The sequence below is a fragment of the Vicugna pacos genome, chromosome 29, assembly GCF_048564905.1.
Source record: "Vicugna pacos chromosome 29, VicPac4, whole genome shotgun sequence".
Lineage (NCBI taxonomy): Eukaryota > Metazoa > Chordata > Mammalia > Artiodactyla > Camelidae > Vicugna > Vicugna pacos.
The window spans coordinates 25,505,140-25,531,448 of record NC_133015.1 but is presented as its reverse complement, the minus strand read 5'-3'; the positions used below and the strand labels follow the sequence as shown (position 1 = coordinate 25,531,448).

The window sequence follows — 26,309 nt, the reverse complement described above, 5'->3', positions numbered from 1 at the left end:
AGAAAGCGCTTGGTCTGCAGCAGGTTTCTCTGGAGATGTTCATAATGTGGATGCAGGGTGCCCGGATGGGAAAGGTTTGCCTCGCGTCCAGTTCTGAGACCGGACCAGTCTCGTGGGACGGGAGAGCGAAGCGGCCCCCGTGGTGGTCCTGGGCCAGACACATGCCCCTCGTGTGGGGTCTTTGCTTGTGGAGATGAAATCACGTGTAGAATCTACAAACCCCTACTCAAAAAACTCAGAAGAGAGAGAAAAACTATTTAATTGGAGAAAAACATATAAATGTATGCCATTTACATCACATTTTGAATACTGAATTAAAGAATTTTTCTATTGCTTCAAAACGGGCTGGGATTTAAATATAATTTGTGCATTTTCTGAAGTATATTGTGTCGCGTCACAGAGTAATTCTCAAACATGAGGATTTGGCTACTTTTCATTCATTTGGGGTTTTCTTTAAATCTATTCCTCTCCATTAAGCTTATATCGAAACATGCAAGAGCCTGATACAGGAAAAAAAGTGAACAATTAGAGCTGTAGGAAGCTGCTTTAAATTCTACAGCACTTTTGTCAATGGCTCCATTTAATTTTCTCTAACAACAACAAAAACAGCAAAATCTCAGTGGAGGATTATAGAGACACTTAGGCCGACTGCTGCATTTTGAGTCAAGCGTGGTGGTCGTGCACCACACGCACGTAAACTTCAAATGTGAGTATTCAGAGCAGGTGAGGAGCTATGAACCTCTTGTCCCAAACCGCTTGAGAAGGTGGGTAACAGCTGGTTCCACAGCTGACAACATGCTCCAGCTCCTGACGTCACGTGGTATGATGCCCAGTCTCTGGGTGTGTGGCTTTTGTGTGTCCATTCTGTGACATCAGAAAATGCACTGAAAAATGGCAAGAGGAGGCGATGGTACCCAAAACGATAAACACCAACATGTGATTCCATGGCACGCGGGGAAAGAAGCCCCGTCAATGTCTTAGCTGTTTTCCACTTACGTAACGTACATTTGACATCTCAGAGGTTTTCCAGATCCATCTGAATCTCAGAATGCTTTCTCGTACCTCAGAATCGTGTGTTGCCTGCATTCATCCTGAGGGCTCCTTTTAAAAACATATTTTTATGAGAAGTAAGCAAATATGAATTTGAAGCTGCATTTATACTGTTTGAAAGAAGAGCTTTCGAACAGATAACTATTTCAAGTTGCTAAGAGACAAGCGAGATGATGCTTCGGTCTAATTTGTTGTGACATCTCCGCAGGCAGAACGCTTTTCAAGTCACGGCAGTGGACGGGGTCTGCAGCGGAACCCTCCAGTGCCTCTCGGCTGAAGACTGCAGTGAGTGGCTGCAAGCAATAGCGACGAACATCTCCAACCTCACAAAGCACAATGTGAGTAGTGATTGCAGAACACCTGCCAGGGTTTACCAGCCTTGGTGGATTTCTTCGTATAATACGGATGTAACTTTGCATCAACTGCATGGTATTTGTCTAAGAATGGGCCACTGCACATCCATCGTAAAAGCCATTGTGGATACTGGTTTGAAGAAAATCACTCTGTCCTGAGAGTCTTAGTCCAGTGTATCAGCCCAAGAGTGCTTTTGCATCTAAGCTTCACAAACATTGCAGTGTTGACATTAGTTAAACGACTGGAAGTAGACATTTGGCATGTGATCACTAAAGCATCTGTCTGTCTGCCTGTCCGCTCGAGAGATTAGCCTGCATAAAAATAAATTAGAAATGCATGTAAAGTAAGTTTAAAAGTAAGAGGATCATGCTATAGAGATGAGGTCAAATGACTAGAAGGAAAAGAGGAATATTAAAGTAATAGTATTTTAGGAACACTTAAATAATGAATCATGTTTTAGTGTATGGACCGTTGGAGGATGGGTGCAGGAGGAACTTAGAGGGAAAAAAACAAAAAAAGAGAAGACAACAGCTGCAATCACTGAAGCAACGTGCTGGCCGTTGTCTGTTCCCTTTGCTCGCCGATTCCCAGCAGCAATAATTGTGTGAAATAGGGAGATTTTCATAGTGTTTTATGTGGAAATTCCTTGTAATTATGTTGCTCAATGAATTTTTTTCCAGAAGGTTATTGAATATAAAGTGAGAAAGATTTAGACAAAATGATTTTAATTTTACTTTACCATTATTCAAGGTGGCTCTGAAATAATTACGTGCATTTGGTAAACATGTCTAGTGGAAGATGGTGCTTCTGGGAGATGTGTCTCAAAGCTGGGCTTCACGGAAGCACGTTCCTTTTCCTCAAGTTATATGCTTTCCCTGCAGAGAGGGAGGGTGACCGAGGCTGGGGCTTCCTGGAATGGGTTCCAGCTAAGCCGAAACCGGTTCCCATTGGTCGTGTGCTGTTATTTTGGGTGAAGTGGATTTGAACAGATTTGTGAAGGTAGAATTCAAGAGTTGTGAAAAACAGTGCTTGCTTCAGGTTAATCCTCTAATTCAGCTACACACACACACACACACGTATATTCTTTTTCACTTTCTTTTTCATTAGAGGTTATTATAAGATGTTGAACGTAGCTCCCTGTGCTGCACAGAAGAGACTTGTTTGTCTATTTCATACTTGGTAGGTAGCATCTGCGAACCTCCCACCCCCAGCGTATCCCTCCCAGCTCCCCTTCCCCCGGTAACAAGTTTGTTCTTTGTGTCTGTGAGTCTCTCTCTATTTTGTAAATATGTTCATTTGTGTCTTTCCCTCTTTTTTTCCTTTTTGGATTCCACGTATGAGTGATACCATGTGGTATTTTTCTTCCTCTTTCTGACTTGCTTCACTTAGTATGACAATCTCCAGGTCCATCCGTGTTGATGCAAGTGGCGTTATTTTATACTTTTTATGGCTGAGTAGTGTTCCATTGTAAATATATATCACAGCTTCTTCATCCGATTATCCATTGATGGACATTTAGGCTATCTCCATGTCTTGGCTATTGTAAATAGTGCTGCTATGAACTTGGGGTGCAGGTGACTTTTCAAATTAGAGTTCCTTCTGGATAGATGCCCAGGAATGAGACTGCTGGGTCACATGGTTAAGTCTATTTTTAGTTTTTTAAGGAACCTCCATACTGATTTCTATAACAGCTGCACCAACCTGCATTCCCCCCAGCACTGCAGGAGGCTCCCTTTCTCCACAGCCTCTCCAGCATTTGTCGTCTGTGCGCTTTTTAGTGATGACCATTCTGGCTGGTGTGAGGTGACACCTCATTGTAGTTTTGATTTGCATTTCTCTGATAATTAGTGATGCTGAGCACTTTCTCATGTGCCTGCTGGCCGTGGTATGTCTTCACTGGAGAACTGTTTGTTCAGGTCTGCTGCCCGTTTTGGGTGGGGCTGTTTGCTCTTTGCTGTTGAGCTGTGCGAGCTGTTTGCATGTTCTGGAGGTCAAGCCCTTGTCAGGCTCATCATTTGCAGGTGTTTTCTCCCAGTCCATAGGTGGCCTTTTTGTTTTGCTTATGGTTTACTCTGCTGTGCAAAACTTATCGGTTTAATTAGGTCCCATTTATTTTTCTTTTATTTCTGTTTCCCGGGTGGACTGCCCTAGGAGAGCACTGCTGACACTTACGTCACAGAATGTTTTGCCTGTGTTTTCTTCCAGGAGGTTTATATAGTGTCTTGACTTATTTTAAGTTAATTTTTTTGTGTGATGTGAGGGAGTGTTCTAATTTCACTGATTTCTATGCAGCTGTCCAGCTTTCTTGAAGGGTATTTTTGTAAGGAAAGAAAAATGATTCCAGATCCAGGCTTAGGATGTGGGAAGGAAGGGCAGTGATAGGCCTGTGAGTTAATCTATATACACTTTTTTTGTATCTAAACCATTTTAAAATAAAGGGTTTACTGTAAAAGATGCATAAGGATGTGTATATACATTAACATGAACACGTGTACTTCCATCATTGTTACATGTATGTACACTGATCCCAGATACTAACGTATTTTCAGGATAACTGTCAGCTCCCTGATTTATTCAGCCATCGTTTCATTTAGTAAATACTTTGGAGGGCCTACAGTTTGATAGGTATTAGGGCTGTAATGAACAAAAATGGTCTTTGCCCTCATGGAGCACATAGTCTAGTGGGGAGGGGAGGTATTAATTTAACAAGCACACAGGGAAATGTGCAATTGCAGCTGTCATAGGTCACACAGAGAAATGCTTTGAGAGGCTGAGTGTGCACCCCTCAGAGAGGTGAGGGCCGCTCCCTGAAGTCGGCGGACGAACAATGAAAAAGGGCAAAGTAGGTGAACTGGCGGCAAAGGCATTTTATGCAGAGTGACAGGGCGTCGCCACGCAAGAGCGAGGCTGTAGAGTGAGGCACACACATGAACTCACCTAATACGGAGACTGTCACTGGTCCTGGGCAAAATGAAATAGTTTAGACCAAAATAAGTGAGTTTTTCATAAATCTCAATTACTTTTTGGGAACAGGTTGTCAGTTTGAAACATGTCTTCCTATGTCTGTGGTTTCAAATGTCCGTTTTTTTTCAAAATGATGACTATCGCAGGTAAGACTTGTCTTAACTAAAATCGGTGTTTAATAAAGTAAGAGACTGTTTGCCTACGACATCCCAGCGAACTGTCGGAAGTTTAATGCTCCTGGAAACGCGTGTCTCCGAGTTGCTGAGCCAGAGCCTTGCCAGACAGGGCAGTATAGATATGTCCCTAAAACAACTGGGCACCTGAGGTCACTGAACGCCAGGGCGGCGGAACCTGTGACGTCACCAGCAGAATACAAATCCTTAAGGGGAGGTTCGATTTTGGAACGTCCCCAGGATCAACTCCTCAAGTCAAGGCTGACCTCACCGTAACTTGAAAATGTTCGTGGTATTAACGGTCTCTGTCACAGCGCTATTCACACGCACACGCACACACACAGTGTGGCAGGGAACACAGAGTGTAATCGAAGACTAAGGTAGTGGAAGAGACCAAGGGCTGCGAGCCTGAGTGGGGCGGGCACACGGCAGCGCTGGGGAAGGGGTCTGTAGGCACTAAGCCGGAGCTGGAAGGGCAGCCCCGAGCGCTCGCTGTCTGGTCACAGGGGTTCACGCCGATGCGCTGGCCAAGCCGTCCCTGCCGCGTGGAGGGAGCCAGGCTTTGGGGTCCACAGACGCGTAGGTCGGGGCTTCGTGAGCCCCTTCAGAAGCAGACCGTAGGTTAGCTTCCGTCCCTGCGAGGGCTCAGTGAGAGACTTCCGACCCGCCGGCCCTGAAAGCCCGCTGAGACGTCGGCGCTTCTCTTCTCTGCAGTTTCCCTCTAGATTAAATGATTGGATCCCTGAGCCGCTGGCAAATGCAGCATCGATTTGCTCACTGCACGTGAGGGTGCAGTCTTGGCTTTGTCCCGTTGTCTCTGAGATTCTTCCTCTTCTGAGAGATGGTTGTTTGGATAACAGAATGTTGGTAAAACTGGACAAAATGAGTTAAATAAATGTCCAGTGGTGACTAGACCATTAGGCAGCTCTGATTTGTCAAGCCAGAGATCTGCACACAGTCCCTCGTCTTTAAAAGAGACAGAGGAACAGGTAAAAAGCAGAGCTCTCTTTCAGCCACATTTCATGGGTCTGCCCTTTCCCATCGTTCTCTACCGCTGCAGCGCTAAGATAAACCCTGACCAATACACAGAGAATTTCATGTGCCACTTCTCCCAAGGTTACCTACTAACATAAAAGAATCTCCTCTGGTCTAAATTCTTCCATATTTGTCCTATGCACACATTTCCTTTATTGGAATGGAATATGTTGCTTGAAATGTATCATTTGTGTGTGTGTGTGTGTGTGTGTGTGTGTGTATGCAGACAGATAGATATGAATATATATAATATGCTTCTATTCTTAAAGGTTCATTGAGAATTAGTATGATCTTAAATGATAGTGTATGATTGCATATGTGGGATTTTCAAGACATACAATTCATATTATGTGAAAAGATTAGACTCTCTCCCTCAAATGTATCAGTTGTGAATGCTTTCAGTAACAAATTAGAGACACCCTGAGTGCTGATGGAGTAAATAGTTGAGTTTTTTCCCCACATGAAAATAATTGTGGATGGTGCCATTTGCTGGAAGCCACCATCTACCCAGAACCCATCCCCTGTCTGCACGCATTATCGCTACTGTTATCCACTACCCTTAGAGTACTGGCTTTTACCTTATGTTTGCCACCTCATAGTCACACAAAGGCTGCAGCAGTTCCAAACATCACTTCAGTGTTCAGAACAGGAAAGAAAGGGAAGCAGGTGTAAGTAGCACCAGCCACATGTCTCCCCTTTTATCAAGATAAGACAAAAATTCCCAGAATCCCTTTACTGGACTAATACTGCTCGCTTTCCTCTTGAACTCAGCCCGTGACAGTTCTGGGGGGTGAGTGGCTGGGCGGTGGCATGGCTAGTCTCTACTTTTTCTAGCATTTATGGTGAGATGTCACCAAGAAAAGAAGTGTGCATGGCTTTTGAGTCAGACGACCAACAATATCTACTGCATTGCTTAATACTAAAAGCATATAAATTCTCAAGATAACGCATGAACAGCCGATACCCCTCTGATTTCTGTGGGACGATCGCAGCCCTCAGGACTCACGCACACTCAGTTCACCAGCCATTCGAGCCCATCAGGATGTAGTTCACCCGTCTGCCTACATTTTACCCATTTACTTGCAGGAGCAAAAAAAACTTATTTGGGAGTCATACATAATCCACAGAGAGCTGCTGTACTGAATGGCAAACACTTGCAACTTGAAAAGAAAGGGAATATTTTTCCCATAATACCGTGGGGTGTGAAAAGCTGAAGGAAAAACTTTTATCACGTCTTCCGCATTCAAAGGACTCAACGAAGCTCGTAGGTGAATTGAAAGTCATGACAAAATAAAGCCTAGAAGAAAGCAGATTTACCGAAAAGGAACTCGAGTCTGTGATCAGAGCTTCTGGAGTGCGGTTCTGACCGGCATGGGCGCCACCGAAGGCGACTTTCCTCCCTTTACGGCTGCTGACGTTTCTGTGCCCTTAGATGCACTTTTCTGTGCTAGCACGTCGTTTTCTGCACTGCTTCTCCTCACAGACCAAAACAGGAGCGCCAGGCTCGCCGGTGGCAGCCGGAACTGGTTACAGGGCGGTCGAGCCGTGGCAGCCAGGAAGCCGAAGCAGAGGAAGCGCAAGGGCCAGCCGGGCCTGTGCTGCGCGCGTATTCTTTGCTGTCACGTCTTCGCTCTCTACGTGATTGACTTGGCGTATCTCGTCAGGAGGAGTTTCGGTGCAGTAACTAACCTGCTTTGGCTCTCAGGAAACTCCTCACCAGAAGTCAAGGTTGACATTGGAAAATAGTAGCTGATTCTTATTTGCACAACCCAGAGCATCTGCTTGGAGGTTAACTGAACAGTGCGATCGTGATCAGATGGGCAGTTTCACTGGACGCGGTGCTGTGCCCGCCTTGGTGCAGTCGCCCCCGGCCCCCAGCCCCTCCCCCCGGGCCTGATGCTTCTGCCTCTCTTCCCGGCCATAGCGTCCCCAGCTCCTGGCAGCTCAGGCCTCGGAGCTGCAGACGCAGCGCCCGCACACACCGCCCCTTCCGCCACCGCTCCCACCTCGGGCTGGATTCGGCAGGGCTCCGTCATGCCCCCAGCCCCAGGGCTGACCCCGCCGGGCCCGCCCCCCAGCTGCTCCCAGACTAACGGCCACTCAGGAGGACCAGGGGGTGATTACGCCCCACGGGACCTGCACTGTCCGGTGGAAGTCAAGGGCCGGAAAGAAGCAAGCTGTAGGTGGCCGCCGTCCCTCGGCAGACGGACCGCTGGGAAGCACAGTGTCCACGTGACGCTCTGAAGGCGTCGCTCCCTGGTGACAAACCCACGGTCACCGGCTGAGAGACCATGGCCACTGCCCCCTGGTGGACGCCTGCCTTCTGCTGCCCGGCCTCACGTCCATTTGCCTGTGACTCTTGCTTCCATAGGGTTGAACATGCTCGCTCAAGAGCAGTTTAACCCTTGTGGCTCTTCCTCAGGCTCTGTTTCTGAAGAAGTGAGTCCAAGGAAACACCTTTGACCTCCAGATGCCAAGCCTTCCGGGCTCACCTGGTAGCAGGCTTGCGTGGAAAGGAAGGTGTCCACGAACATTTTGAGCTTGTGGCCCCTCGATTCAGTGTTTCTTGGACTCCCCTCCTCTTAAGACGGAGCTTCAGAGCTGAGCACCGGCGAGCAGAGGCAGCCGCAGACCCAGAGTCCTGTCTGAGTCCTCAGCTGTGAGGCCTGTGCGTCCCCCTCGCCAGGACTGCTGACGGGTCATCTGGCAATGGTCAAACCTATTTCCTTCACCTTTGACCACTCCCGGCAGATAAAGAACATCTCATCACATCCATCACTTCCTGAAACCCAGGGCTCCCACGCTGCCCGCGCAAGGACCCCTCCTCCCTCTCCGCACGCATTGTTACCTGCTGTACCACGCGTGCCAAAGGCCCAGAATTACCTGTCACCTATGCCAGATGATTCTGCGCATAGGAATCTGGTATCCTTGGCATTCACTTGGTGTCCAACCCACAGTCACGTCTGGCGTCTAGTGAGTTCGTGGGAGAACAAATGGCGTCAGCTGTGAGTGAAGAAACAGACATTTGTAAATGGCTGCAACCTAGTTCAGCTTTCGGGCGGCTCATTCACCATGAAGATGTGTGTGTGTGTGTGTGTGTGTGTGTGTGTGTATACTATGTGTGAAAAGTGTCATACATGTGTTCTAATCTTAAAAACGATGATAGGTAAAATTTTAAAATTCTTGGACTAGAAAATAAAGTTTAAGACAGTGCCTTTAATCATCTCAAAATATCGATGTACTGTTAGCAGACAGGCTTTTGAAAGCAACATGGCGTGCTTTTGAAGTTGCACCTACAGGCATGGGGAACAACCAAGGTAGCAAGGGCAGAGAGTCCAGGTTCAGGGGAAAATGGGTGAAAAAAATGAGCTGAAATGGGGGCTCCTGCGGCAAAGATCATTTCTGATTCTTCCCTTCCCTGGTCAAGGCAGAGTCTGAGCAGCCGCAGGACTGGTGCGCGGCGGCGGCAGCCCACACACCAGCGCCGTGTATCCCCGGGAGGGCCTGTGCCTGCAGGGTGAAGCTGTCTCCAGGCCCTCACACGTCTGCTGGCTGGTATTAGCCACAGACCTGTAGGGGAGCTGGACGGTGGGTTCTTGCTTCCATAGGATTTATTTGCTTGGACAAATCTTCACAATTAATTTTTCCTGGGAAAATACACCTTGTAAGCAATGTGCATCCGGGGAACACACCTCCCCAGCCGTCAAAGCCGACGTGTACATGAGGGTTAAACAGCAAAGAGTAACAGAATTAAGACACAGGTTTTAAATGTAAGCTTTTCACTTACCTGTAAACCTTTAATTGGAAAAAAAAATCCCTAAACATTTGAAGTGGGAGGAGGAAAAACTGTGTAAAGGACTATTTAAATGTCCTGTTGCATCTCCCTTTGTCTAAAGAGAATGTCGGGGGAGGATACTTCTGCTTTCATTGCTGGGCACAACTGGTGATGCTGAACTTGAATATAGGAAATTAAGGAATTAAAAAATTAGAGTGATATTTAAAGCAGATGGGCACTCTAGTGACTTCAAATTTTATTTTTAATAAATCAAGTCCAAGCAGTTCTTTATTAGAACCAGTCATGTAATTATTCTTATCTCAATTTAACATATCTGCAATAACTAACTTCCTTTAAGGGTTTCCATCATTAATATTCAATTAAATGCTTTCAAAGAAAAAAAGGGACACATTATCATTTCCCCCGGCGTTCAGACATCAGACAAGGTCTATATTGTTACTTAAAATACAGTTCATGCTGTTTAAGTAGATGTTCACTTTTGATGTTGGGTAAAATTGTAAAGTGGTAGAATTATCATTATTTTTTCAGTTCTTTAGTGTAAGAAATATTAGCTGAAAGGTTTTGTGATGTAAGCTTTCTTTGCCTTTACATGTACCCCTCGATTTTTAAGCAAAATCACAAACTTAAAGTTTAAAGTTCTAATGAAGAGTCTCTAATGAAAAACCTACTGAATTTAAACTAAAATTTTATAACGCAGCAATAAATTCATATTGCTATGTGGTTTTAAATATTTGTTTCTTTAAAAAGACTTCATCAGTACAAAGATTCCCATAAGAAAAAGAAAGGCACTAATGTAGTAAAATAAGATGGGAAAACAAAATAAAGGGTGAAGATGTTTGACAAAATAAGAGGCAGCTTTTTCTCAATGTGATTAAACATCTATAAAAATATGTAGATGAGATGCAGCAAGAACTATTTTTAGTAATAAATTTTAGGATCTTGAAAATAACTTTCTTTTCTATTCCATTTCATCCACAATGTGAAGATTCTTCTCACATTGGGTTTCCAATTTGTTCTTTCCCTTAAAAATTATTTAAAATTCTCCTTCTGCAAGAGTGTGTCTCCAGTACTTAACTTTCACATCTCTTGGGCATATTGTTTCCTACAGATTCAGACCCTAAGCCCTATTTGCCATTTGAGGTAATAGACCTGGTAAAAAGATATGTTTTAAAATTTGTGCTATCATAGTATTTTTAAATTTTAATTATTTATTGAAGTGCAGAAGAGGATAAAAATGAAAATGTAGGGGGGAGGGTACAGCTCAGTGGTAGAGTGCACGCTTAGCATACACAAGGTCCTGGATTCGATCCCCAGCACTCCCTCTAGAAATAAATAAATAAACCCAATCACCTCCACCCCCCAAAAAACAAATAAAGAAAGAAAATGTATTGCAGTAATAATGGTATATTTATTGCCAGTGTTTTTGTTAGTGCATGTGTTATGTACACATTAAAATGCGTAACTTGTTTACACACATAAAAGGAAACGACTGTTCTCCTGTGTGGGTGATGTCATCCTTTGTTCAGTTAACGTTAAACGTGAACATTTTCCCATGACAGTAATTGCATCCTGACATCACCTCCATTTAATGGGCTGATAGGGATTTTGCTGTTTGTTAATGTCATAATTAGTGAATGGATTATTGTTTGACACACACATCATTTAAAATATATCATTACTGAAATAGTGCCCCATGATTTTTGGCATATTAATCAGTGAAAACATTGCTAATTACATCTTAATAGAGGTGTCTAGAAAAAGAATCAGAGTATGAACATTCTTTAGTCTTGTAAACTAAGACCGACGTCTAAATCCAGCTGCATCAAGGCTGGGTTGAGGTTTTTGTAAGGCTCTGTGTTTTTCCTGCCCCAAAGATACAGCCGCCAGGCCTTGGGCTGAGAGCAAGCCTGATTCCAGGACAGGTCCATTCCGGACCCCCTCTCCTTGACCGCCTCTGGCTTGTCCTCGCTTCTGTCTCAGCATACATTTCTTAAACTCTTGTCTGTTTTCATAGATTTTCAGATTAATCTCTTTTAGCCTTTTGTCATGTTCAGATTCAAAATTCAGCGAATGCCTTGAGGTGTTGTGTTTGAAGCCAGGAGCTCACCCTCCTTACAGTTGGGGGTGGGGGAGGATGGTGTTCTCAGATGTCTTTAAATAAAATGCTTTCATTAAATGCACCTTCCCGTTCTGGTCACTATGAATAGGAAGGTAGGTGTGCCTCAGGCCATCCCGCCCCATCTTAAATGTGTGTGCATTACATTAAACACAGACGCAGGGGGAGTTAGTGGGTGATACATTGTTTTTCAAGGAATTAACCAATTATCCCGGCATTGTTTTCTGTTCAAATTTAAAATACAATCTTTATCATTAACTCAATAATATATATTTTAGATTCAATTTTTGATTTTCTATCAAAAGTCATTGGTGTGTTTGGCTTTGCAGTGGTAAAACCGTGTTTTAATTGTTGTGATTCTGTAGTGCATTGTGTACCCGCCCCCCAAGATGAATCTTAAATGCCCTTGGGCGTATTTGACCATTTACTCTTGACAAGCCCATAAAGGTCTAAAAATAGCTGCAGTAGAATAAAACCACCGGATAATATTTTAATTTGGAAGACATTTGACATTCAGGAATGAATGTTTGTATTTCATTTGAGGTTAATTATTAATTTTATTTTTATTAGGTTGATTAAAAAGCATTTTTTCTATTTCTTTTTTTTTCAAATTTAGGAAAACTACTATCTGTATTTAATATTCAAACACCTCAAAATTGCCTAGTCATTTTTTATAAACCACGTCTCGTTCACAAACAGGTTTTTGTTTTTAGTTCTCAGTGAATCTAAAATTTAAAGTAAATGTCAAATTTTTTATGTTGAGATTTGTCATAAAAATTAAATTCCCAGAATTTCTGATACAATTAGAACATGAAATGTTTTGTCATAGCAAGAGGATGTGAGGTCTTAGTGCCAGCTGCTGCCAGTAGCCCAAAATACATACCAGTCTAGTGACTTCCGTTAGTTTTGCATTTTTGTTGATTTGTTTATATGGAAATCATTAGCAAAGTGGACAAATTACAAGGCTCTCAGCTTCGACTAAGAAAGGGGATTAAGTCTGACCCTCGTTAAGAAGAATTAGGACGGCTGAGCCGCTTACAGGTTTCCGGGTCAGAGCCGGGAGCCTTGCACAAGCCCTGGGGATATGCTGCAGTCCAGGCGGCAGCAGCAGGGGCTGGGGCCACGGTCTGGGTTCAGGTCCGGGATTCTGAGAAGGTGGGAGCAGCGCGTGACGCCCCCTGAGCCCTCCCCGCCAGCCATCTGGCTGTGATTGACAGGGCATGCGGGGTCACACGGGCCCAGAGCTAGGCCGAGGGCAGAAGAGGTGGGAAGGACGGTCTGCGGTTAAGGTTCCGGTGCAGGGAGGTCAGAAGTACCTGCACCGAGAACAAGGCAAAGTCAGCCGGACCCACAGGCAGGACCACAGGGAAGGCCACTGACCACTTCTGCGTGGGTTTTCAGAAATGCTTTCATGGCGACATGGTTCTCGAATGTGTGTCCAAGAGCAAAGCCTGTGGTGTCAGACAGAACCAGGCTGTGCCATGTCCCGGGGCAACTTAACCAATCCCATTTAATCTCTGTGCACCTTAGGTAGACATAATAAAAAAGATGAAGATTCTTACCCGGTGAGAAGGGGAGAGAGAGAGGGAGGGAGGAAGGAAGGAGAGCGAGCAGGTGGGGGTCCGGGGAGCTTGTGAGCAAAACCTCCACAAGACGTGTGTCCCCGAGGTCTGTACAGACCGGGACCCGGGACGCCGGGGACTCCTGTGAGGGGCAGGGGCCAGATCACGAGGGTCTGAGGGATATGGGATTCTGGGCAGGGATTAATTCATTTATTAAGAAATGGCAATTGAAGATTTGCTTTTTAAAAATGCTACCCTAGACGGAGGGTGTAAGTGTGACAGAAGGGCAGACCTGAAATACTGCTGTTACTCATCCGTCTTTTATCAAGAAGAAAGTTACAGGAGTGCGCACCTTCACCTATGACGTCTCTTGTTGTCACATGATGAACCTGGTGACTGAATGCCAGAATGTCCTCCACAGCTGAGTGGGTGTAGGTCACTGTCAAGGTCAGGATGTAGGTCACTGTCAGGTCAGGTGCAGCAGGTGGGAGGAGTCCCGCTCAGAAGGCTGTGTGTGGTGATTTGCTGGATAAGCACTCAGGTCAGTTTTCATAAGAATTTTGTGAACAGAAGTCTGAGGCTCGCTGCCCTCCATCTGCCTTTTCTGCCAGCGCTGTGATCTGTCTTGGAGGTTCCCAGTGTCCCAGCCAGTCCAGCGTCAGAAGTCAGTGATCAGGGGAAATTCTGGGCTTGCAGGTCTCCTTGTCCCCCCTCCTCCCTCCTCCCTGCGGAGACCCTGTCCTTGGGACCTCTCTGTGAAGTTCCTTCCAGGTGGCCCGGCGTCACCCTCTGTCTGTGATGCACTCGTTGACGTGTGTGTCCCGCCGGGATCTCCAGCGTCCTAGTCATTTCCTTACCAGTCAGGCGTGAAAGAGCTTGGATTCCCTCCTTCAGACTGAAACGCTTTCTCTGGTTACAGCTGTTTTGTCATTTGGAAACCACCCTGGACCTGGGGATTCCGTGAGCACCTGGGGAGGAGCCCAGAGCGCTCCCACCTGGATTCCCCAGACCGATGTGCGCTTCACGCCTTGGCCAGAGTGCCGAGCCTCTCTCTCCTCTCTGAGCCTCTCTCTCTCCCCCCGTATTTTTGTCTCAGCCCAGAGACTGTTCTCCCTGTGAGCTGGCAACTTGCTTTTACATCATCAAGCATTCCTTCCTCCCTGTTCTTCTATGTACGGCATAAACTCTAGGTTTGGAAGCCACTGAAAGTACTATAGACATTCAAAGCTAAGAATTTAGAATTTTTTTTTCTTTAGAAGTAACTTACATTCAGGACTAAGTTAGTCAAATACAAGAGTGAGACTCTTTGTTCCGAGTCGCCTGTCTCTTCACTAGCTCATCACCGAGCTGGGCGGACAAGACTTAGTGGACTTCTGAGTGCAAGGAGCGGTGCAAACCGGGGTGGGGCAGCTCAGCGGTAGAGCGTGTGCTCAGCGCACACTGGGGCCTGGGCTCAGTCCCCAGGACCGCTGTAAAAAAGCTTTTTAAAAGAGTGATGTTAACAGGTGGAAATCTATGATTTCATGAACTTTTTTTCAGGGAATCATAACACAAAAATAAATTAAAATAAACAATGTTAGATAACGCTAAGTAGCATGAAGAGGAAAAACTCAGGAAAAGGCCATTTTTAATGGAACACTGCTTTACACATTTACCCTGCTACCTCCAGGCCTAGAGGGCTGTAAAGAGACTCAGTTTGCTTAATTTCTCATTCACACTGTGGTGACTTAAAAGAATTCATTTGCTTTCTTTTGGTCTTTTCACACATTTTAATAAAAACTTTTGTTCAGGTAACTATTTTTCAATCTCAAGTTAAAATCACTCAGCGTATTCTCTGGTTAGACCGCATGAACCCAGATTAACCAGGAAACCCTCATAGGGCTCCCCAGGTTGTCCCCGTCATAAAAACGTAGCACCGTGTATCATCAGTGTGTGTGTGTGTGTGTGTGTGTGTGTGTGTGTGCACGTGTCTGTGCTATAAATCTGAGAGTACCTGCCTATCCAATTCATTCGAGGTACTGAATTCCTGTTTAGAAGATGTTCCAGTATGATTCAGGAAAAAACCGGAAATGGAGCACTGTATATTGTTTCCTTGCACAAACCTGGGGGAAGTCCGTTTCAGCAAGCTTGATGGCCTAGGCCTGATTCTGAAAGGCGGTTTTCACTGAATGCCATTTTAAGTAAATGTCAGGCAAAGCGGTGTCAGTTACTTCCCTTCAGTCATACGTTCTGCATTATTCAGAGAACTAAAATACATGTTGGGGGACTGAAAGACACAAGGCTGGACAGTACATCCTCGAAGACAGTGGTTCACATAAAACATTGGTAGAATTTTATAGCAATCCTTAAAACCTAATAAAAGGCATAGTTCCACAACGTTCTCAACATGGATTGTTTGATTGGTCAGTAAAACATGATTAGAGTCCTGCTCTTTCTGTCTACATCTCTGAACTATCCTGATTTTAGCTGAAGGCACCAATAGTTTCAGAGATTTCCTGAGCTGATTCCTCACCAGAGTAAAAACTGCTTTGAAATGGTCGGATCAATGCAAGAAAGACAGGCTTTTTGTACATGGCTCTGTGGAAATCACATAATCACATCAATTTCTCAAATTTGATTTTCTTCCGTGTTTTAAGAGACACGTGTCCCCCCAGTCAGTCTGTTTTCTTAGCTGAGTCGTTTGGTGCTTCTCCAGCCTTGTGCACCCTGTTCATTACATTTCCTCTTAATTCACATTTCTCAGTAAGACAAAGGGGACTAAAACTAGAAAAAAAGGAAAAAATAAAACAATTCACCGAAATAACTTCTAAGTGAAATGGCCTGTCTTAGTCTGATGTGAGATCATAGCCGCAGAGAGCGCTTCTCAGGGGTCCCTGGAAACCGAGCGAAAGGTGAAAACCGGTTTTAATCAGTAAAACTTCTGTTGAACAGAGACCTTGTGTAAGGTCATTTGTCTAAATCTGATGTTCATTTTCATTTGGTTTTTTAAGCTAGTTTACATGACTTAATACAGAGGAAACTCTTTCTCTGAAAATTTATTTTAAATTCGTAAGACATGTTGTTCAATAAATGGTCTTCATGTAAATATTTATTTTATTCGAGGTCCTAGCTGAAAGTATTTTGATACACACACATCATCCTTTAGCGCTGGAATATTCCATTTCCTCTGTTCTCTTACATGCTGTAACAATTGAATATAATATGACTTCAAAGTGGAAAATAACATTTTGAAAACTTACTCTCTGTGCTCTTAGTAGATTGTCATTTTAAATTGTGTGAAACATAGGCTTTTGTTTCTCATAAAGAGAAAATTATTAGGTGGGAGTCCTTTGAAATGTTTGCATATGAAATTGGAACGATTTGATAGCTAATTTAGAAATGTTCATAAGAGGTGATTGATAGGCAGTGATTTTAGTGCGTCAGTATAGATACCGGTTTAGGTTAACTCACTGAAAATAGGTTCTCATAAAATTTGAGGGGCCTTATGTTACTTCATCTCTGTTGTTCTCACTTTGATTATTTATCTATCATTGCAGATTAAAAAAATCAACAGAAACTTTCCTGTAAACCAGCAGGTAAGATGGAAAAACTCTCGTGAAGAATCATGTATTTCTTTCATTGTGTCTGTTATGGAAGATAATCTTGACTGCATTTAACTTTTATGTGAAAATGATTGGTACTATCACTTGCCAACTTTAGGAAAATACATATTTTATTAGATTTCTTTTATGTTATGTAATAGATCTGTTTTTTTTACTAATATTAAAGGCAGTTTTAAGAAAAGCTTTCTATCTAAGTGAATTAAGTCAGAACTGTTTGGACAAAATAATCGTATTTATTTGAATACGAAGTTGAATAACTCAGAGAGCTATTTACATTAGAGCGCTTCACTGCGTCTTAACATTTGGAAGGCCTGTATTTCATTGATCTAAAAGTTAAAGGGAAGTTGAAAGTTAGCTGACAATATTTAAAATGAGTCTGAATTACTGTCTGAAAGGAAAATCATGTCAGATTAATCAACCTAAGAATACAGTTGGCTTCTTAGACTAACAATTGACTATAGAATAAAATAAATGTTTATAAAAATGACTGATCCCACTACAGCTTTATTATGCTAAACTCAGCTTCCGTTGCTTTCATAAACATAACGTGAACATCAGTTAGAAGGAGAAGAAGTGAGTGAGAGCCCGGCTTCTGGGCTCTCCTGAGCCGCCTCTGTGTCAGGTTTGTGTGAGGGTGGAATTGCAGTGACAGGACACAAAACTCTGACCCTTGGCATCAATCTCAGTTTACAACTGCTGATCAAAATCCAGACACCTCCCAGATCTGTAGGTAAATGGCGCTCCAGTCACAAGTTAATTTCAATGGTGCAAATGTTTAAATCTTCTTCAGCTCATTAAAACCAAGTTACTTCTCTTTTCTAAACCTCGGCTCCCTCGTCTGTAGCATCTGTGTGACAGCAACTATCTTACAGGTTTATTTTTGAAAGTTAAGTGATACCCAATGTCAGGTTCTCAGCCTACGCCTTGACTGACGTGTCACATTCATAAGTGAGTTCTTTGCGGTCCGCAGCTTATGTTCTGCTGTAAACTGCGCGGTCAATGACGCCCGCGGCCCGACTTCCCGCACAGCCACGTGTGGCTGAGCAGGTGCTGAGAAGGGCTCCGGAGAGCGTGCTGTCCCCTGGCCGCCTCCCCGGCCAGGCCACCGCGCCCCTCCTCCAGCCGACGCTCCGGCAGGTGCAGGGCGGGGGGCGTGTGCGTGTGTCCGGGGCCCTTGCTCAGGGCGCAGGGCCGGCCTCCAGCCCAGAGCGTCTGATTCAGCCTCTCTGGGCTGACGCCTGGGAAGCTCCCTGTGTCCCTCCCAGCCCAGCCCAGCCCAGGTGACTCCGAGGCTGGGAGCGCGCCGGTGACATCCTGGAAAAGCAGTTTAACAAGTTCCCAGGGCTGAGCGGAGACGGGAGTCACGAAGCACACGTGACTCAGACAGAGGCTCCGCCAGGGGGCGCGCTTGCGACGCCCGTGCCCAGACGCGGTCGCTTCGCGGCCAGACGCGTGAACCGGCAGATCTACTCTGGGGGAGCTCCTGCCAAAAAAATGAGGGGAGAATCTTTCGTTTGAAATATTTCATTTCAGAACGACTCTAATATTTGTGTGTTCACCCTCCCTCGCCCCTTCGACCCTCAGCGTGCGCAGTGTTAGCGCTGAGCGTGATTTAACCACCGAATAGCCAACCCTGACCGTCCCGGCTGCGCGTTACTTACGGCGACACCTGCAAGGGGCGTGTCCCCCGAGCCCCCTCCGTGACGAGCGACGTCCCTCCCCATCGCGGCTCGTATCTAGGGCTCGAGTAACACTGAGGGGGTCAAATACAAAGCTGGAAATAAGCCATAATAAAAACTACTGGAATTCTAAGCCACTTGTCTATAATTATCACAGATAAGCATTAGCATCCATGGCTTTTTATTTGTTAGCCGTTTAATATTATTACTGTAGTGAAATTTTATTTCAAATCTCTTAGCATCTCACAATTTTGAATTCATGCTGAATTCTTCCTGACACTTCAAGCAGGAGTTAATAGATTTTTCCCTTACTACCTTCCTCCGTGCAAATGAAGCCCTTCAGGAAATAGGGTTCGTTTACAGGTCAACGTTCCCTTCTGTGCATAATAGGGAAAACTCGCCCGCAAGGCGTGATAGCAGAGCGCTAGAAGATCAGGGAACATCCTCCACTGAAAATCTGAGCCGTTCCTCCCCCACTTGCCCTTTGGTAGCCATAGTTTGTCTTCTATGTCTGTGAATCTGTTTCTGGTTTGTAAATAAAATTTTTATCTTTTTTCAGATTCCACAGATAAGTAATTTCCTATGGTATTTGTCTTTCTGTTTCTGGCTTATTTTACTTAGTTTGATGATCTCCAGGTCCATCCATGTTGCTGCAAATGGCATGATTTCATTCTTTTTTATGGCTGAGTAGTATTCCATAATATAGATACACCACTTCCTCTTTATCCATGAGCATCTTTAAATGGCACTGGCATATCCTCTCATGTGTCTTTCTCTACATGTTAAGCGTGTTCCTATTTTCTTCTTCTTGTTTTCTTACTTGTCTGTAAGCTCTGCATACTCAGTACAGGAAGGGGAGTTAACCTTTGCATTTTTATGTAGCCTAAGTCAGCAGTCTTTTGTGATGGCTTACAGGACTTGTGCTGTGCTTGTTGCAGGCCTGAAGAGGCCAGGGGAGGGCGCTGTATCAGATTATTAAAGTGTTCATGCAGATAAGGATGCTGACCAGAGATGTTCTGCCCCCTGGGCTGGGGCCTCAGGGGGCCCCTAGCAGCCTCTGCTGGGGCAGACTTGGGCCCTCGCCTCACTCTCTTCCCCCCCCCCTTCTGTACCACTGGCTTCTCCCATAAGTGCCTCCACCAGGAAGCAAGAGGCGAGGGGTCAGCTCTGGAAGCACGTGATGTCAGCAGTTGCGGGGCACAGCGTAGAGGATGAGCCCCGGTCCAGGGGGCCTGGGCACAGCGCACGTGTGAGCAGTGCCGTGTGACGGCTTCTCTGTGCATTACACTCTGTTTGTTGAGTTTTTTTTTCCAGGGAGATAATAAATGAGTATAGTATTTATTTCATTTTGCACCATATTAAGTGTGTTTCATAGTGAGTAACAGTATGGAATCAATTTTCTTCTTTCTATTGGACTACCCTTAAAATTCCTAGGCACATATGAGCGTGATGAGCATTTATAATGGAAATAAATGCTTAATCTTATATTTGAAGCCACCATGATAAGCGTTGTGCCTTTTAAGAGTTTTTGAGAACTTTTCTGTCCAGGATAATAGCTGAAAGATCTTTTGAACATAGTGATCTATAAAGAATGTTTTACAAATTCTTAACTCACAGGAAAAGATTTGGTTTAAATATACATAAATTTTTTTGATTTAGTAAGTCTTCTGAATAGCATATTAGTTCTCTATGGTGTACACTTGTGTGTTGCTAAATATATGATTTTATTCAAACAGTGTTTTCTGTGTGATGCATTAAGTCTAACTATTATGCAGAGGAAGAGCGTCAGCTGTTGTTTTATTTTTTTCCATTAATCCTGTAATATGTTAACAAGTGTATCAGAACAGAGAGATCAACCTTCGGGTCTGAGTACCATGTTAGTGAGATACTAGGAAGTAGACAGTGGCCTGGCGGTTGCTAAGTCCTGCCCCGCACGTTGTCTGTGATGATGTCCACGGTGTTGAACATGTTGTAGTATCTGTGCTCCGTTGTGTAAGTATGACTTATCCTCTTAGTACGAAGCCGACTTCTCATTCTCTCTCCAGTGGGACAGACCTTCCAGGGCATCAGAGCAGGGTAGTCACGGACAGCTACTCCAGGACCCATTTAGTGACTTGTCTGATGGACGGTTCGAGCCTGTATCTGACCAGCAGTTGCACAGGGATCTGCAGGTGACTTGGATCAGATGTGGCTCATAAATGCAAGTGATCTGGGCTCAGAATTCACTTCCTGGAGAGGTTGAAACGGCAGCCGACATAGGGTCAGAAAGCCTCGCGTAGAGGAAGGAAACACTGGCCAAATTACTAAGGCTTCATTCTCTGGCCGCTCTTAGGCATTTAGCACAGGGCAAGGGCCTGCCTAAAAACTGGGGAAATGGGCGATTCTGTCATCAGACTTCTACTGAAAGACAAGACTAGAGTGGGTGTGTGGTGGCAATGACAGACAGGGTGCACGATTCAGGGAGCCTCAGCGTGCTGGCCCAGCGCGATTCCGACACGCGCTCTCTGAGCCCAGAGGCGTGCGGCCGGCGTGGCTGGCACCACCCTGCTGCAGGGGGCGTAGACTGCCGAGCGCAGGCTTCCTTGATGTTGGGTCTGGAACAAATGAAAGGAGTCTCTTTTGCAAAACAATAAAGGAGTATCTTCCTTGAGCTCATGTCTTCGTCACAGAGAATGCATCCTTTGTGGAGGACAATGATAAATCACAACACATATTTGAAAATCCAAACCAAGAAGCCTGAATTCAGTGACTTATGACCTCATTATGATCAGGCGAAACACGTAAGGAGAGAAAAAATGTGCAAACGTGCATTTTACCTGTATTTCCCCATATCTTAATGAACTGGGAAATACAGGTATTTTGTGAAGCACAGATATCAATTTATTGATGTCACTATATTTAATTGTCGTAGTTACGTTTATAAAAGCCTTTAATACATTTAAATCTTCAGATAATCTCATGCACTGTTAGTGAGAGGTCACACGTTTCTGGAGGGCAGTCCTGCATTAAGTGTCAACATTAAACTGCACGTATCATTTGGCTCAATAGTTCTTCTTTTTTAAGGGGCATTGTTAACGGAAAAAAGTTGACGTGTAACAGAAAGATAAAGACAAGACAGTTGTCCCACCAATAGAAAAATTGTCACATAGATTTGTTACAGTTGTTCCCTGGATTATAATACCAACATACTCCAACAGGTCTATAAGTGCAGAAATAAAAGTTTAAACATTAAACACTCACCCCCACAATAAATCCACCTTTGGGTTTTTTCTTCCCCTTTGCACATGTTTCAAGTTTTAGGAGGATGTCTTTGAGATGGTCAACCCTGAGTGTCCCTAGAGCAGACACAGAGTCCAGAGGAGCTTGAAGATAAAGTTTTCATGTTTCATTTTATATATTTTGTATGTTTGATTTATTTTTAATGAACATTTGTATAGATATTATTTATTAGCTTAAAAAAATATTATTTATTAACATTAAAAATGAAAAAATAAGACAAAAGTTATGTTACATACAATTTATTACCCAAAATAAGAAAATATAGATGGGACATATGATTATTTGTGACATAGCAGTTCTTAAGGTTTCGAGTGAATTTTAGGTTTTAATTACATTTTGAAAAAATACCAGCATATTTCTGAAGTACTACAGAAACCACAGAGCCTTGCTGCCTGGACTCCTGGACTGCAGTTCTCAGGCCACTTGCCCAGCGAGGAAGCAAGGACGCTTCCTCTCACCAAGTGTGGCAACTTTTCTGGGTTATTAGTTTTGATTCCGTCCTCAGAAATGAAAGCGTAAACCTGGTGGGAGAATGAGTTTGTCAGGCCAGCCTCAAAGTGTGTTCTAACAAATTGGCGCAGAGGAGAATGTCATGGTAACGTTTGTAGTGACTTTTAACCACTTAGTGAGCAATGACCTGCACTGAAATTTGCATTTTAATTACATAATCCGACCCACTGGGGCATGAATTAATTTTAATCACAGTTTCAACAACAGGCAGATTTAGGAGAATGACTAAAATGGATATGCTTAATATGCATTTGTTGTAGTGACAGAAACTAAAATTTTTTAATGAAATTTGTTTGAATTTCTTAAGCTCTGTGTAATAGTTTATTTTGTTCCTTGAGCAAAACAATAAATGCAGAACACGCGTCAATGTGCGTGAAGCACTGACAAGTGCTCGGTGAGGAGCCTGCAGAATTGTGATGAAGCCGTGTTTAGGGCACTGGACGTGCTGGGGAGCAGCCCTCCCTGGAGGGAGTGACGCAGCGCATTTAGAAGTTAATACATACTGAATACTCTATGGTAATACATCAGGAGGAGGGAGATCCAGAAGCAGAATGGAGATGCGTCCGGAGGAAGGAAAACAGGAATGAACACTCACTGGCTTATTCTGACATTTAAAGCAGTTCAGTTAAAGCTTCAGTTAAACTCCTCCTGGGGTTTCCCTGTGGAGAAGGGCCTCTGCTGAACCTCCTGCAGGGGCCCTGGAAAGAGGCTGGAGGGAAGGCACTGCCGGGGGCGTGGACAAGGCGGCAGGATGTTAGCAGATGTCGGTCCATTCCTTAGAGGTGGAGGGGTGAGCACCTGCCACTTCATAAGATCTCCCCGTAGCGTCTCACCCCTCTCTGAATAACACCGAAGCCTTTACAAGAAAGCCTCTCTCAGAGTCCAGTCAAGAGGCAGAAACCACTCCTGTTGTTTGAACAGAGAGAATTTGATGTACGGAATTTTAACCAGATATCAAGTGTTAAATACGTGACTGAAAAGGTAAACAGAAGGGACTAGAGTTAGCGCAGAGGAGCAGGAAGCAGCCCCACGCCTGGGGCTGAAGGGACAAAGGGAAGAGGCCATGCACAAGGCAAGGGGCTCTAGGAAATGAAGTAACCGATGGGAGATACGTACAAAGAGAGATTTAGTTTAAGGAGGTGGCTCCTGTGAGTGTTGGGGCTGGAAATTTGAAATCTATGAGACAGGCCAGCAGGCAGAAACTCAGTCCTGAGGCGGAATTCCTTCTTCTCCAGGAAACCTCAGTTTTGCTCCTAAGCCCTTCACCCAATTAGGAGAGGCCCACCCTCGTGGTGGAGGGAGACCTGCTGTATCTACAGTGAGCTTGTTGCAGATGTTCATCACATCTACAGATGAACGTCACAGCAGCATCCAGGCCAGCGTTTGATCAAACAACGAGGCATCAAAGCCCAGCTCAGTAGACACGTAAAACTAACCATCACAGGCAGGAATAATTAAGATGTGAGAATGGGGTCTGGAGGACATGAAATTCAGGTTTTGAGGAGGAGAAGGCAGTGCTGAGCTCATGCTGGGGGCTCTGAGCTAGAGGAGCAACTTTGTGGGGGGAACATGTAAATTTGGCCTCGGAAATGTTGGAAAGCCTGTGAGCAAGACACAGCTGTGGCTCCAGGAAGCCTTCCTGGGGTGATGCGCACAGGAGGGCGGACAGGAAGCAGACAGGAGAGGTGTGAGCAGACAGGACCCCTCCTTCACTCCCTGTCCCCTGAGCAGACCCCCTGCCCCCGAGTGTGAAAAGCCAGGCCAGCTTAGCAAAGCTGAAAGGTGAGGCCCCTGGGTCATGAAAGAAGTTCACTGATTCTCCCAAGCAGATCTGCAGCCAGAGTAACATGAGTGTCAGTCACCGCACCTTGACCTGCAGGGAACCCATGGCCTTTCGCACCTGAGTGTCAGTCACACCCCAGGAGACAGGCTGGGGAGAACACTGCTTCTCTGCCTGTGCCCAGGCAGAAGTCACTGTCCCCACTCCCGAAAGGACAGGACTCAACCCATCCTTTTGAGACAGGATGGAAAGGGCAAGGGCCAACATTTCTAAATGTCTCTCCCAGGGCCAGATAAACCCCGATGTCTCTGGATTATGTGGCCTGGAGAGTCTCCAAGCGCTGAGCCTCCTCCTTTTTTGAAATGAGCACGGGAGAGAGCAAGCCGATCCCCCGGCCCCCGGGTCTCAGTGGGGACCCGTCTGGCCTGCAGCCGCTCGGTCTCGCGGGGGATGAAGGAAGTTTTATTATCCTTCAGTTCAGAGCAGAGCAATTAACTAGAAAAACAGCTACGAATCTGGAATCTGATTCTCCAGATGTGCAGGGTAGAAACTGTTTCTACTAACAGTAAAGACAAGCTTGTCCTGTCTTGTTCTGGGAGCATTTCCTGGTCTTGGAGTGAGGGCTTTGCACAGGAGCCCCAGGAACTCCAGAGAGCCCCTTCTCGTAGTGCAGTGAGCGGGCAGGCATGTTTTGAAAGCGAATACATTTTCTTTCCCACGGTTTTCTCCGTAATCATGGATCATGGCCCTGGCTATGTTGTAAATCTAGTTTAACCAGAACACATTTGTACGGTTGCCTGAATAGCATTCTTCCCTGATTTCAGGACAATTCTTAACACTTTGTAGAACTTCATCAAATCAGTAATAAGTGACTCCGAATCCTGGAGCCAGAAGGCTTATTCGCGGGGGTGATTTTGTGTTAAATGGGGCAATCAGAGGACGAGCCGCGTCGGTGGCCGCGGGCAGGAGGACCCTGCGCGCCGCTTCCTTCGTCACTTCCTTAAGCGTGATGTCACTGACCCGACTGTGCCCCCCTTTCCCCTGACACGTGGAAGAAGACGTAAGGGATGAGCCGCGCAGAGGAGCGCAGTGAGGGTGCTCGCCGAGGAGCGCCCTTCACCCCCTCGGGGGTAACGGGCTGGTTTCACGCGCGTGGCGCGCGGACCCTGCGGCCCTGCAGCGCCCGCTTTCCACGCCGTGGGGAGCCTCCAGGTACAGCCCGGATGATGCGGCTGATGTGTCAACTGATTCGTCATTAAGAAATGCTTTAAAACAAGCTTGCTTGAGGCAGAAGTACTGCCCTGTTTAGGAGACACGTTTTTCGCAGGCCTGGGATATGCCCCTAACTGCAGACCAAAGTAGCCCCAAACACAAACCTGTGCGTTAAGTTACATCTGCACTTACAGTTACATTCCAGCTGTGAAAGGTGGGGCAGGCTTGGGAAATGATGGAGTATGTCATAAAATGATACCTATGTTCTATGCTTTATTTGATTATCTTTTATCAGTTTATGAAAAATGTATTTTGTGTGCTCTTCCTATCCTGAAATACTAAGTAAAAAACGAAATCATGTCTAACTCGGAGCCAAATATGAGAAAACCAGTAAAAAAAAAAAAAAAAAAAACCAAAAAAACCCCCAAAAAACCCCAAAGCTGAAAGCATGAGGACCATCACACGCAAAGAGAAATCGTGGTTTTGCCGTGGAGGGTGGGGCCACGTGTGTCCACTCGCAGGCCCGGTGTGGGTGGGTTCCAGCTGTCCGGCCAGGCCGAGTCCCCAGCCGGGGGGACCCCAACCCCATCTGAGCGAGAGGCGTGGCTGAGATACCAGAACTGGGGAGAGGAGGGTCGTTGGTGAAAATGCCCTGAAACACAGTCAGAGGGTGGGCTGAGGCCTGAGACGTGGTGTGAGAGGCAAGGTCTCAGCGGAGGGAAGCAGGCGGGGTGCTGGCAAAGCGCAGGTGCCTCCCGCCTGCGAGCGCTCTTTGCCTCGCTCCCCGCGGGCGTCGCTGCCCAGAGCTCGCAGTGCAACATCATGAGGAGGGTGCAGGAGGAACTTCCTGAAAGTGCATTATGTCTCCTCCACCATATAATTATTTCACACAGAGTCACAGGAATGATGGAAAATAAAAGCGCCTTTGACCTCTATGCAGAACTGAGAACAGCCCTCTCCTGTGACACAGAAAATGCTGAGGTCGCTCTCTGACCTGGACAACGGGCATGAGGGAACATCCCTTACAGATCTGACAGCCTCGCTCTTACCGGCTACATCCCCAGCCTGTTCCTCAGAGCTACACTCAGGTCAAAATAGTAAAATTGTATTCAGTGATAATTTTTGAAAAATATCAGCATACTGTTCCGAATATTTCAGCTTCCAGCAAGTTAGAGAGGTGGAAAGAGGCAGCAAACT

At 45.3% G+C, this 26,309-nt stretch overlaps 1 protein-coding gene across 10 annotated transcripts in view; it reads left to right on the top strand.

Annotated features, from left to right (window-relative positions):
* The window catches only part of SNTG1 (syntrophin gamma 1), a 315,377-nt gene that overhangs the window by 254,508 nt on the left and 34,560 nt on the right, over nt 1-26,309 (top strand). For all 10 annotated transcript variants that reach the window (XM_072952001.1, XM_072952000.1, XM_072952003.1 and 7 more), the window contains 2 exons: nt 1,259-1,388; nt 16,587-16,625. In XM_072952001.1, the coding sequence (XP_072808102.1) occupies nt 1,259-1,388; nt 16,587-16,625 (169 nt within the window). The remainder of the gene's footprint in view (nt 1-1,258; nt 1,389-16,586; nt 16,626-26,309) is intronic.